General features: G+C 35.3%; 1 protein-coding gene and 1 non-coding gene across 2 annotated transcripts; both read right to left on the minus strand.

Annotated features, from left to right (window-relative positions):
* Positions 1 to 4,014: 4,014 nt before the first annotated feature.
* On the minus strand, positions 4,015 to 4,088 carry TRNAE-UUC. Its single transcript has one exon. It is a non-coding gene; the product is annotated as a tRNA-Glu (tRNA).
* A 1,270-nt stretch (positions 4,089 to 5,358) lies between these two features.
* LOC122002818 lies at positions 5,359 to 10,320 on the minus strand. Its single transcript, XM_042558166.1, has 5 exons — positions 10,041 to 10,320; positions 8,620 to 8,786; positions 6,897 to 6,983; positions 6,551 to 6,709; positions 5,359 to 5,567 (listed from the first exon to the last, which is right to left on the minus strand). The coding sequence occupies exons 1-5, from the start codon at positions 10,150 to 10,152 to the stop codon at positions 5,469 to 5,471; spliced, it is 624 nt and encodes a 207-aa protein (XP_042414100.1). The 5' UTR covers positions 10,153 to 10,320; the 3' UTR covers positions 5,359 to 5,468.
* Positions 10,321 to 14,533: the final 4,213 nt, after the last annotated feature.

Raw genomic sequence — 14,533 nt, forward strand, 5'->3', positions numbered from 1 at the left:
TCCAAGGGATGCTAAGAAACAAACCCTCCTATCTCTCCTTCTTCCTCTAACAAGATCCGGCCACCACCAAGCTCCTTGAGATGAAGATATCGCCGGCCACACAAGGAAGAAGAATAGGAGAAAAGGAGGAAGAGAGGGTCAGCCACCACCAAGGAAGAGAAGAAAGGAATACTAGATGATATGTTGTTGTGAGTGAGGCACCTCTACTCTCTCTTTTATATTCCTTGGTCTTGGCAAATAAGGAAAGTTTTAATAAAAACTTCCTTATTTTTCTTGCCATTGAAAGAAAAATTTAATTGATAAAAAAAAATCTTTTTCTTCTATTAATGGCCGGCCACCCCAAATTCTCCAAACAAGGAAAGTTTTAAACACAAAATTAAAACTTCCTAATTTGTTTCAGGAAAATTTTAAAATAAATTTTTTTAAAAAAAAAATTTCCTTCATGGTTGGTTATAAAAGGAAGCTTTTATAAATTAAAATCTCTCTATTAAAACATGTGGATGATTACAATAAGGAAAGTTTTCTCCAAAATTAAAATCTTCCTTTCAATCTACAAATAAGGAAAGATATCAAACCTTTCTCTTAATCCTTTGTAGAAACTATAAAAGGAAAGATTTAATTTTAAAACTCTCTTTTAAATCATGGCTTCCACATAAAGAAAGATTTTAAAAAATAAAATCCTTTTAATTTTATTGTGGTCGGCCACCAACTTGGGCTCCAAGTTAGGGTCGACCACCTACTTGATCCATCCAAGGTTTATCTTGGTCGGTCCTTGCTTGGGCTCCAACCTGACCACCTTTGGATGGGTAAGAAGGTGGGTTTAGGTGGGTATAAAATTTTATAAATAAGAGGCTACGACAAGGACTGAGAAGAGGAATTTGTTTTGGTCTCCCGATGAGCTTGAGCTTCCCGTGTTCGCCCCGAACACCCAACTCGAGTTCATCAATAATAACTCATACCACTAAAGAGTTATTATTGAACTACCGCACCAATCCCATATTACTATACGGGCTCCTTCTTATCATGAGTATGTTAATCTCTCATTGTCGTTTAAGATATCGAATGTCCACTAATTAAATGAGTTACTAACAACTCACTTAATTAATATCTAGCTCCAAGAGTAGTACCACTCAACCTTATTGTCATGTCGGACTAAGTCCACCTGCAGGGTTTACATGATAATCCTTATGAGCTCCTCTTGGGAACATTATCAACCTAGATTACTAGGACACAGTTTCATTCTATAATCAACAACACACTATATAAATAATGTCATTTCCTAACTTATCGGGTCTATTGATTTATCAAACTAAATCACACCCTTTGATAAATTAAAGAAATGAATATTGAGTATATATGCTTGTTATTATATCATGATTAAGAGCACACACTTCCATAATAACAAAGGTCTTGTTCTTTTATGCAGTCAGTATAAAAAGAACTTACCTTAAATGGTCCTGCTCAATACACTTAGAGTGTACTGGTGTAATTTTGACTAAACTAATACAAAATTACACTACGACTATTCCAATAGTTTATTCCTATCCATCTTAGTCGTGAGTTGCTGTTTATAATTTATAAGGAACTAATAACATGATCTTCTGTGCGTGACACCACACACTATGTTATCTACAATATAAATTAATTGAACAACTACACTTAGCATATAAATGTAGACATTTGACCAATGTGATTCTTTATTTCAAAATAAATGTTTATACAAAAGCTAGACTTTTAGTATACATTCCAACAATGATACCCTTTTTGATCTTCGCCACTGCCATTTCTTTGGTAGCAGCATAATGATCTCTTGCCACTTGAAACTTGTTTTTGGTCATGTTGAGGGTTTCCGAGTAGGTCGAGAAAGCTCATGACAGGGACAATCCAGTTGATTGCATGGTGGAGAGCATGGACGAGGTGACGATTTTAGTGATCTCATTGGTGGAGTCAATTTCAATCATGGTTTGGGTGATTGAGGAGAGAGTTCGCTTCATCCTCTCGCAAGCTCTTCTGAGCCACCGAAGAGCTCTAGGGTTGCCATTAATGTCCCTCTTGTGTTTCCTCTTGACTTCCTATACAATGTGGTTCACCATCCTATTGCCAAAGTCCTCACTGCTGAGATACGTATCGCTAGCGGTCGCCTTCACCTCGAAGATGCCCTCTTCAATAATGGTGAGAAGAGAAACATTGAAGGTCCTGCCTCCGAGATCAAAGATCAACATGTTCTTCTCGCAAGAGTTGCTCCCCTTCTTGTCAAGGTCGAAGCCTATGGCTTCTATCGTGGGCTCGTTGATGATTCAGTGTCTTTGGTGATATGTCGTTGCGAGTCGTTGAAGTAGGTAGGGGTCGTGACCACGACGTTCTTCATAGTAAACAATATGATAATTATAATATTTTGTATAGAGAAATTGTAATTTGTGAAGTTTTAAGATTATCATGAGTTAAGAAGCCTCATTTTTATTTATTTTTATAAATGTTAAATATTTGTTTTGCCACCAATATTTAGATGTAATAAATGTGACTACCATATTTGTCTTGAGGTTAGATTTGTGAGTAAATGATTTATGCAATTACAGAAAATTGAAATGGTAAGTGTTCCGGTTTGAAATAGGGATGAGTCAACTCCGTGGAACTTTCTTTTGTTGACTTGGGCCGCATGTCATTGGATTTGTCTTCTTCAATCGGTCAACTCTTAGCGGATCGGGCACGTATTACCGAATGAAAATGAGATGAACAAAATTTGGTGAACCAATTCCTTCTTTGCCTCGTTGGACATTTTGCTTCCTTGCTAAAACAGACCAACTAGAGGTTAGTAGGGAGATCAAGGCGCACCTTGGCACGACCGCCGACCCAACGCTCAAGTTGGATTTGGAAAAGAAGCTGAGAACAAGAATGGAGAATAGTAGTAGTTTAGAAATCAATTGTGCATTCCGACCCTGTTATAAGTGATTACCTTATATATCAAAGAAGACGAAGAAATATTACTTTTGTACCAAAGGCATCTCTTATTCTCTTTCTTCATGCAACTTTTTATTTCATACAGTTGTGTAATTCTGACATTTATAACTGATCACTAATGCCTCCTTTCCGCATTCATAATCGGCATCTCCTTTTCTATCTATGTAATTGTCATTACAACGTGAACTCTTAATGTCTGCTCTATAATAGACGTCTGTTCTCATGCCTTCTAATTTTTCCATTGTTCCTATATTCAAAATAACATAGATACAATGTTTGGGAGCGTCACCCACTTGGACTCGTGCATGTTATAATACTCGAGATCGTCACCCATTCAAGAATGCTATGGTACTCAGGATCATCACCCACTCAGACTCGGGAATACTACGGTACTCGGGATTGTCACACACTTGAACTTAGGAACTCGAAAGTGTTGAGCACTCGGGCTCAGACACTCAAGAATATTACGGTGCCCGAGATTATCATTCACTAGAACTTGGAAGCACCACCCACTTGGACTTGGGCACTCAGGATCGTCACTCACTCTGACTCGAACATTCGGAAATGCTATGGTGCTCAAGGTCATCACCCACTCAGACTTTAGAACTCAGGAGTACCACCCATTCGAGCTTAATACCACCAAGATGATTGGAAATCATATTGACGGAGTAAATTTGATCTATAAAGAGTCCATATTGACCGAGTCAAAGAGATATTACCTAGAGTTTATGTTATAAAGTCAAGAATCATGCCATGTAAGAGACCATCAATAAGGTTATTTGTTGTTTTATATATTTTAGTTTTAGTTACATTTGTTTAGATTTTTTTTTTAAAAAAAACATTTTAAAAGTGGTGGTCATAATGTGAAACAGTGGTTGATAGAAAATATTTATTTTTAAGAAAAAATATTTTTTGTTTACTTAAACAGTTTGAGTAAAAACTGGTATTATGGAATGGAAAAAAAATAATATCGATTTATTTCACCTTAAAACAAAATTTATTTAAATGCAAAAGAAAAGAGAAAAAAAAATTAATAGCAAAAGAAAAAACAAAAACTTCCATTGCCGGGATTTGAACCCGGGTCGCCTGGGTGAAAGCCAGATATCCTAACCGGACTAGACGACAATGGAACTGTTGTAAGGTTCCGTCACAAGTTGTATTTAAATGAATTGCATAACTGTTTGTTGATATTAATTAAAACCAATGCCTTTAAAAAAAAAATCCAAAACAATTATTTCTTTGGGTATCATAATGTGAGTTGTGTTATATATTTTTGAAGGTTATAAAAGGATGATTCTCAATTCGTTCATTTTTTTAAAAGTATATATTTTATTCCTTGGAAATTTCGCATTTTTAAAAAAATATTGGTTCTAAACTAGTCTAATTCTCAAATAAATTCTAACCTTTAAAATTATACTATGTTTATCGATTTAAGTTTGAGTTCTAAAAGTTCATATAATAATTTTACTCACAAGTGTCACACAAGTCTAAACTCACCCAATTTAATTTTATTTATAAAATTAAAAAAGTCTAATCAACATTAACCAAACAATTATTTAAATAAACTCCAAACTCTAATAATGCAAAAAAAATGAAATTAACTCTAAAATAATAATGAAAGTTATTCATGACTATTGGTATTGGGTGCAGAACATGTAACTCAAGATTAGATTTTGATAGGTGAATCAAGTCCAAATAACTAAGGTTTAACAGACAAAATTCATAACTAGAGGATAGATGAATCGAATCCAAGTGATTAAAACTTGACAGATAAATTCCTAACTAGAGACTAAGTGAAACAAGTCTAAGTGATTAAGGCTTGACAAATAAATTCTCAGTTGGGTGCTAAATGACTCAAGTCCCTCCTGATCATATAAAAAAGTCCTCATCCAAATCTGAACCAAACTTGAAAACTATAAACCCGAATCTAGACCAACCCTTACCAAGTAGATATTATTCTTTCATTTTTTTAATAAAAAACTTATATATAAAAAATCAAAATACATAATAATAATATTTTATTTTTTAAAAAATATTAGTAAACTAAATAACTTTAAAAATAAAAAAGACAAACCACCTACCTTTCTCTTCAAATTGCCTCCAAATAACTTAATCTGGATCAATCCGGGTCAACCCGACCTGAAAAAAAAATTCTCAAGCCAAATTTTGGGTCCAACCCGATTTGACTAAACCATAAAACATGACCCTAATTTGATATTTTTCATATCACCTCAGATCGGATTAGTAAGTCGGGTTCACTTTTGACCCCTCTAGTTATGACCAAAGCATGACCTCAAGCCTAGTCACCGTATTTGTGTGATAGGTCCAACACGAACTATCAAGAGAACACTCTCGTTTTTCATAAGTGATTTCATTTCATTTCACAGCACTAAATCTAGGTGCGATAATCAGACATCAACTTTGAAAATTGTGGCTTGATCGATCGAGAAATACATTAAATAAGCCAAACTATACAGAACTATATATAATATGATTCTTTGAGGTTTCAGTTAGTTGACCTGCTCACTACTTTTTGGGTGCCTTTTCTCCTCTTCTACTTGCTCGAGCAGTGCCACTAATTCAGCTTCAGTGAGTCCCTCTAGGCGTTTCTGGAAGATATAAAACCCATCACTAATATGAAAATGAAAATTCAGCAAATGCCAACAAGATATCAGAGATTGATTCAACACTGTAGTCATAATAAATCATAGCCAGATTAAGAAAGAAAACCAATGGCGAAGAAACCAAGTTATATGATCAACCTAGTTAGAAACCTCTAAGAAAGGAGGTTTGTGGGGCTCAGTCGCCATACAACAACCACAACTGAATCTGAGGCCACATTATGTAATTAGGAAGCCAGACCTAGGGATTTCACAATCACTGTTTTATCCGTAAAAGACATACTGAAGACGAGGGCTGGATTCTCTCATTAGTGTTGTTTGATGTTCTCGGGAATAAGAAGTGAGTTCTAGACTTCTATCCCTCCATTACATGTTTTGCCTCTCTCCTCTGATAATCTTATAAGAGTTGAGCATGAGAGGGAAGAGAGGAGCTAGTCTTTAGATGGATGCAAAATCCTAAACAATCCTATAAGGAATTTGAATGTGATCCTAAATACTATTTAGGCTGTTGATCTATCATATATCAGTGTGCCTTTGTGTTCTTTCTTATGGCTTATCATTTTGTGAGGGTTTCAGGATTACTTTTGGTTCTACATACATTAAGTTTTCAATGGCTTGCTTTTACAAGGAAATGAAGATTTTTGCCGCAATGCCTCTAATAGGCACACTCATCAACACTATACAATCCCAGGCAAGTGGTATCAATCCCAATAAATAGTGTGAGCAGTCGCAATCCCAATACTTGTCACCGAGATCACCCCATGAAATAGGTGTCGCAAACATTCCATAGAATTCAACACCAGCATGTTCCATTTTCCTAGCTTAGAGGCAACTGTCAATCTTATATGTGTTTATTTGCAGATGAGAAATTTGATTTGAGAATGTTTTGAGTCTTATAGGTGTAGAATTCAATTAGTTGTCAGCTCAAGTTCATGAAAGCAGTTTTCCAAATTTTAAATATGCAAACTTACCTCCATGACTTTATTCTCATAATCTCTTAGCTGCTGAGCGTATGTCATATCTTTGTTCGCAACTCTAAACATGTATGTAGAAATCCATCCGACTGTCAGGCCCAAGACAATGACTAACTGAACCACATTGCCTGCTTGCAAAGGATCAACTCCAACTAACTGAAACAAAATGAAGTCATGGAAATCCAATATACATGTTCTGAAACAATAAGTCAAACGAACAATAATTTGAATATTTAAAACTCAGCTACATTCATTTGTTTGGTCAAATCGTCTCTGAGAAGGGGGTTTACCAACTACAACAAAATAGTTGCAGAATACAAGTATTCAGGACAACTAAAATTACCTCTAGTCCAGTTTTCAACCCCACGCCTAATAAGGTGACTCCAACACCAATCAACAAAACATCCTTTCTTGTGTATCCAAAAGGAACCTGCAATATTAGAAATGTTATGCCTCTACATTACGACATTGACTTCTTATGTTGAATAGAAAATATAAATTTAGAAGCTTGCAATATTTTTTTTTTTTGAGAAAGTATAATAGAGCTAATATGATTGCAAATAAATGTTGATGTTCTGGCAGATTCTAATTTATTACAACGCAGCTTTCAGTCAGGGAGTAGTTGTTTAATACTGTAAGATTAGCACAACCAAGAAGTAAGAAGAAGAATATAGCAACAGTTACAAAAGGAATCCTTGTTTTCTGCCAAAATTTAAATGGGATAGTGATCTTCCTATGAGGCAAGAACATGAGAAACAACAAAATAATTAAGTTCAAAATAAAATTCCATCTTTTCTTCTTTTTCTGTGCCACATTCATGTACTATTCTTCTTATTTTCTAGATGATCAAGTTAACCCAACAGATCTGAGTTTATGAAATACCAAAAAAAAGTAATAGAAGTACAAAATAATCAAATGAGCAAATTGGCCAAATATACAAAATCAATTATCTTGATCATGAGATCATAGTGCTTTACTCATTGCTTTAAGCCTCATGACTCATGATCATGTGCAGATCAACCCATTAATTCATACAGCATCAGGCATTTTACCATTCTTGATCAGTATTTTTACTAGAAGGACGTCTCTGTTTTTTAAATACTACCATTTTCCTAACAAACTGTGAATCATATGCATTCTAGTGCAAACCTTTACTCTATGCTTACAGTTAATTGACTCAAATCAATTGCATGCATGTCAATGCACCAAACCTAATTAATTCTGTACAAGCTTCAGCTTTCTGCATCTAATGCATGTATCACTTCGCATATGAAACTTTCTAGTGTCCTTACTCAAGGTGAAAGACCTTTATCAAGTATATCATCAGACAACATTTTTGTATCATTCACAAGCATTGTCCTCCACCATCGTCACTAGAAACTTTTTCCTTTCCACACACTTCTCTTCGTTAGAGAACAAAAAACTGTTTCGGATTTAATGCCCATTTCCTTCATTTGATCGAAGGGCTTCAAAATATCACTATATTCCCAACTTTGGAGAAACACGGGATCATACTCTCATACGATTAGTTACTGACATTGCAAGTGTGTAAGCTATGGAAGCATAGGAACTATAGATGCAAGAGACGAAGACAGACAATTATCCTACACCTTTGTAAGTCATTGTCGCTATTGACAGGAATTACTGTGTTATGATCTCAAGTGTGATGGAGACAAGGGCTTCCAGAATCCAGAATCTTGTGCCCGGTCAGTGAAGGAAGACCATAATGCAAGCTTAGTGAGAAGCATGAGGTAGACCACAATTGCAATAGCACCTCCTTACTAGTAAGGAAGTAATAGGTTGATCAAAATAAGGCTGAATAGATGAATCGGATTTGTGAATTGAAATAGCCAATTTTAAAAGAAGATACATTTAGTCTGAGACCCTATTTTAGATCGCGTAAGAAACTACTGACAGACTTATCATGCACTTTTTTGTTTAACCAAAGATCTCTTCTACATGTTTGTAAAAAGTGACATTTTCTTTGAACAAGTAAACTATTAAGACGAAGTACGATTTGTTTGCATCAAAACTAGAATATCTGTCTTTGATGGTGTAGAGCATACCTTCTCTTTGTCCAAGGATTCCGTTTCATCTACATTGCCTCCTGAGGATGATGAACCACTGTTTCTAGTAACCTTGAGCATCATTCTTCTCGTATATAATCTGAAAGGTGCTCTTCTTAAACAAATGACTTTCTTGGACTTATATGTGTGATGAAAACTAACTGCAGCTGTAGGAATACAGTTATGATTAGGCTGTTAACTATCAAATTAAACAGAAGTGTGCCACACCGAGAATAAATTATTATGTTAAGTTCATAGATCAGAAAAAAAGTTGTTAATATTCTTGTTGGCAAGGATCATCTTGGGAATAAACATAGTTGTATTGCCTAGCTATTTCTAACTGAGGATTATTAGACTTCTAGGAAAACAACATGTGTCCAGGAACTCAAACCAAAAGGGATTAATTACAATGTCTAAACACTACCAAGATTTATAAATAATTATCTAAAAATAACCAAGGTGCATCAATTCTTCATTTTTCTAAGACCAAAATTCACTACTCTCTAAAAAATTGAGAAATTGCTTTTAAAAAACTATGCTAGAGTTCAGTCAAGTGCTTTGGCCATTAAACTTAATGATATAAGAAATTGTGAGTTGTTCTGCATTAGTGTTCAAGAAGCTAATCACAGTCCTTCCTGAAAAACAGGTGATTAGAACAAGATGAGTGAATGAATGATCAAATTTCAGAGTAAGGAACTTCGCCACAAAACCAGCACCCACAATTATGGTCTGCTTTCTCCCTCAACATGGTTTTTTCTTAAGCTCGTATGGTTTTTCATCTATAACAAACAATAGGATATGCAACTGCAAACAATTAATTGAGAAGAATAATTAGACAGCTACATGAAATTGCAAACCATGCATGTAATTCGAACTTGACGACTTAACAAATGATCAAATTCAATATAAGGATTTCTCCTCAAAATAAGCACCAACGATCATGGTCTGCACTCTACCTTCAACTTGGCGTTTGTTTTGCATTAGTAGAATTTTTCATCATTAGCAAACAACAGGATATCATGATATCTGCTGAAAACAAGTAATTAAGAGGAAATTTTGAACAGCCGTGTAAACTAAGGAACTCGTCAAAAGGGTTGCAATTTTTCACAAACGAGGCTTCTATTCTTTTCACCATGCCTACCAATTGCCACACTAAAATTCTTAAAAATGCACCATCCACATATGAATAGAATGCCTATGAATATTTCCAGTACCAAGTGTCTGAAAGGAAGCACTTTTAAAACTAGCGGTTTCTATCCGGACCAAAATCAGTACAAAAAGAAACGCCCACAAACACAAGGTTATATACGATTCAATCAATCTTTCCATCACAACTGCAGTAAGCTTAGTAGAAGCGACTTGAAAATACGGAAGATAATAACTCTAAACCATTAAAATAAAATGAAAGAAAAGCGACGAACTTGGAACCCAGCGGCTTCTAGCAATTGAAAGGCGTCCATCGGCAGCAGAATGCAGGAGCGCCGCCGAGGCCGGATTCCCGACCGAGCAGCTCAGATTCACAGCAGCAGACATTTGGGAATCGGAGTTCCTCGAATGATCGATCTCTCCTACTCTATCGCGGGGGATTACCTTGAAGAAGCAGAAGAAGAATTCGGGAAGAATTATGCGACTCTTATCGTCTCCTGGTTAATTCGGATCTCACAAAATATCTCTTTCCCTGCGAGGGAGGAATGAGATAGATTATAGATAATACTCGAACCGGGTCCATCTTCTAAAATCGAACCCCAATCAACTTTGTTATGGACCCGGCCGGTGTATGAGTCATGTTGCTCGATACTCTTTCTATGCCTCTGAACCGTTGAATCCTAACTAACTCAACTGTATCGAGTAATCAAAATTATGAGTTCCATGTGCATTATTTTAAGTTTTACACGCATGATGTGCATAATAATAATAATACTAGTCAAACCTACCTTAAACCTTAGTTGAATCTGATCACTTAGGAACATCATTTCCTAATAAGTGTCTAAAAAAAAGTGTTGCGTAAATAAGGGTAACATCTTTTAACCTCTAATGTGGAAGAAGAGGAAGAGATCACACGGAGCAACGAGACAAAAATGTTCAAGAAAGAGCAAACACGAGGAGGAAGAAGAATAGTTACTGTGGTTCGATGACGTGTCTACTCTACAAAAACGATCGAAACTTTATTAAAAATCTTTCTATACAAGAGAATCATATTCAATGATTCTCATTATCCAATATGTTTATAATGATCCTTATAAATAGTGCCTAAACCTCAAACCTGATAAAATCGTAACAAATTTCTGTTATAAAAAACTGTAATAAAATTCTGTTATAAAAAATCATAACAAAATTCTGTTATAAAAAATCATAATAAAATTCTATTACGAAAAATCTTAATAGATTTTTTCTTCTATGACGCTCATCGCATTGGCCTTCATCCAAATATAAGTCATCCATCAACAATATTCATCTTGATGAATATTCACTCATTCAAAAAATACGAGTATATGAATAAAACTCCACCTAGATCTTTGGATCTGAACTTTCTTCCTCTATCATCTAGATATATGAATTAAGTTCAAGAAATGCTTGAATTTCTCTGTAGTCACTCAGTATGTCTACAGTATTGTCTATAATGTAAACTTTCTCAAGTTGAATTTCCTTAAAAGTAATCAACTCTCTAATCTTGTGAAACCTCATATCAATGTGCTTGATTCTCGTATGATACACAAATTCTTTGCCGAATAGATAGCACTCTGATTATCGCATAATAACTTGACTTTACCTTGTTGAACACTCAGTTCTCTAACTAATCCTGTAAGTCATAAAGTTGTCTTCATTGTTTCAGTTACTGCCATGTACTCTGACTCCATAGTAGATAATACAATAATAGATTGTATCCAACAGATAGGTCCTCCTGTCATCCTATAGTAGATCTTCTGTCATCTAAATCTCTTGCATAGTCTGCATCTACATACCTAGCAATTGAAGAATTTTTTGGTTGTCTACTGAATATGATGTCATAATTAATTATATTTCTCAAGTATCTGAAAATCCACTTCACTGCATCCCAATGTGGTTGACTAGAATTTGAGAAACTTGCTCACCATACTCACTGTTTGTGTCAAATATGGTATTGTGCAAATCATGACATATATCAGACAACCAACTACACAGGTATAATGAACCTTTGACTTCTCTTGGATCTTGTCATCCGCTTTTGGACACTGTGCACTGGATAACATGAATTGATGCACCAGGGGTGTGCTCATCGACTTTGTATTCTTAATGTTAAACCTATCCATCACCTTTTCCTCATAGCCACGTTGAGACAAGCATAATCTGTCTCAACTCTATCCTCGTGAATCTCCATCCCAAGAATCTTCTTGGTCTCTCCTAAATCTTTTTATGAATTTATTGACTTTTTTTATCTTCTTTGCAACAATGAGTATGTCATCTACATATAATATAAGAAAACTAGTGATTCATCTTCAAGGCTCTTCATATATATGCAAGAATCATACTCACATCTCCTATATCCATTTTGAATCATATATGAATCAAAATATTTGTACCATTATTTAGGAGATTGTTTCAATCCATAAAATGATTTCTTCAACTTGTAAACCAACCGCTCTTGTCTGGGTTGACTAAATCCCTCAGGTTATAACATAAAAATATGCTACTTTGAATTTTCATCAAGAAATGTAGTCTTCAGGTCCATTTGCTTTAGCTATAAATTGTGATATGCCACCAAAGCTAACACCGCTATAATTGACGTATGTCTTACTACTAGGAAAAAAAATCATAGTCAATCTTCTTTCTCTGTGAATACCCCTTTATTACCAACCGAGCCTTGAACTTCACTTCTCCTCCCTCTGACATTCCTTCTTTCTTCTTGAATATCCACTTACACCCTATAGCTTTCGTTCCTCCAGGAAGTTCCACTAGATCCCACGTTTGGTTCTTCTACAACGACTTCATCTCCTCCACCATAGCACTCGTCCACTTGTCCTTCTCAGAGCTGTGTACTGCCTCCTGAAAAGATGTAAGATTTCCACTACTAGTAATAAGCGTATAAGATACCAAGTCTTTGAATCTGTATATGGTGAATGGTTTTACAACTCGTCTCATTCTGCCACCAGCTATAGTGTGATCCTCTGTGTGGTCTGAGCTAGAATCATCAGAGTCATGAGTCTCTAGCTCCGCCTGCACAATATACTTCTTTATATTTATCTGTGGTGTTTCCTTTCCTTCTTCCTGAGTACGTTATAGCATAGCATTCTCGTCAAACATCACATCTCTACTAATCACCATCTTGTTGGCCTTAAGATCCTAAAGCTTGAAGCCTTTAACTCCTTTTTGATACCCTAGAAAAATGCACTGCTTTGACTTCGTATCCAGCTTTGATCTTTTCTTATTAGATATGCACATATAGGTTGGACATCCAAAAACTCTAAGATGAGAGTAATCTACTTGATTCCCTGTCTATACTTCCTCTGATACTTTGCCTTCTAATGCTACTCTTGGTGATCTATTAATAAAATAACATGTCATGTTAATCGAATCGACTCAGAAATTATTTGCTAGCCCTGCATTCAGTATGAGACATCTTGTCTTCTCAATGATTGTCTTGTTCAACCTTTCTACCACCCTATTTTATTGAGGTGAGTGAACCGAAAAATACCTCATTATCCCATGTTTCTCACAAAATTCTTGAAACTTTGAATCTATGTACTCAATCCTATTGTCTGACTTAAGGCATTTGATCTTTCTTTATGTCTAGTTCTTTACTTCAGTTTTCCACAGTTTAAACTTTGTAAAAGTTTATGATTTGCAATGTATAAAGTATACTCATACATTTTGTAAGTAATCATCAGTAAAACTCACTGGCTGGTTCCCAGAGATCTGTATGTACATAGTCCAGAATTTCTTTCATTTTATTTATTGTCGTCTTGTATTACACTTTGATATGTTTCCCAAGAACACATAATTTATAGAATTCAAGTTTGCATGTTTTGACACCCTTCGACAAACCTCTCTTTGAAGTTCTAGCATTTCACGTTCACTCATATGTCCTAACAACATATGTCACAAGATAGTACTGTATGATTCATACTCCACCAAGGCGACTCCATCGATAACTGTAGTCCCTATCAACTTATAGATGTCCCTTGCTAACTTTTATCCTTTTATTACTGTCAAAGCTCCCTTGCTAACTTTTATCACTCCGCTCACTGATTTGTAACTACAACCAATATCATCTAGTGTGTTTAGCGAGATCAAGTTCTTTCTTAGCTCTGATATATATTTGACATCATATAGGGTTCCGATCATACCATCAAACATCTTAATTTTGACATTCCCTATGCCGATAACTCTACATGAAACATCGTTTCCTATCAACATTGAATCAGAATCCACTACCCTATAAGTGTCAAACCAATCCATGTTTGGAGTCATGTGATATGAACATACAGAGTCTAAAATCCATGCATCCGTTAGTTGCTCCAGACTTGACATAACTGATAGTATATCTCCATCACCGATCTCCAAATTTTTCTCTTCAACTATGTTTGCAGATTTTGCCGAACTACCTTTGTTCTCTGTAGCATATTTCTTTATCTTTGGACAATCTCTTTTAATATGACCTTTGCCTCCACACTTGTAGCATGTGATCACCTTCTTTTTTCTCGACTTAGAACGAGCCTTATTGTCGTTACCCAACCTATATCGAGATTTGCCCCTACCATGCTCTTGGTTGCTATTACAAAATTCTCATATGTAAAAGATGAAGGTAGAGAATTTAACAACATCAATACATTGTCTTCGTCTTCGATCTTCAAATCAACTTACTTTAGATCGCTCACAATATGGTTGAATACGTTGATGTGTTGGCTTAAATCAGTTTCCTCTGTAATCTTTAGCC

Source organism: Zingiber officinale, chromosome 7A (assembly GCF_018446385.1).
Source record: "Zingiber officinale cultivar Zhangliang chromosome 7A, Zo_v1.1, whole genome shotgun sequence".
Classification (NCBI taxonomy): Eukaryota; Viridiplantae; Streptophyta; class Magnoliopsida; order Zingiberales; family Zingiberaceae; genus Zingiber; species Zingiber officinale.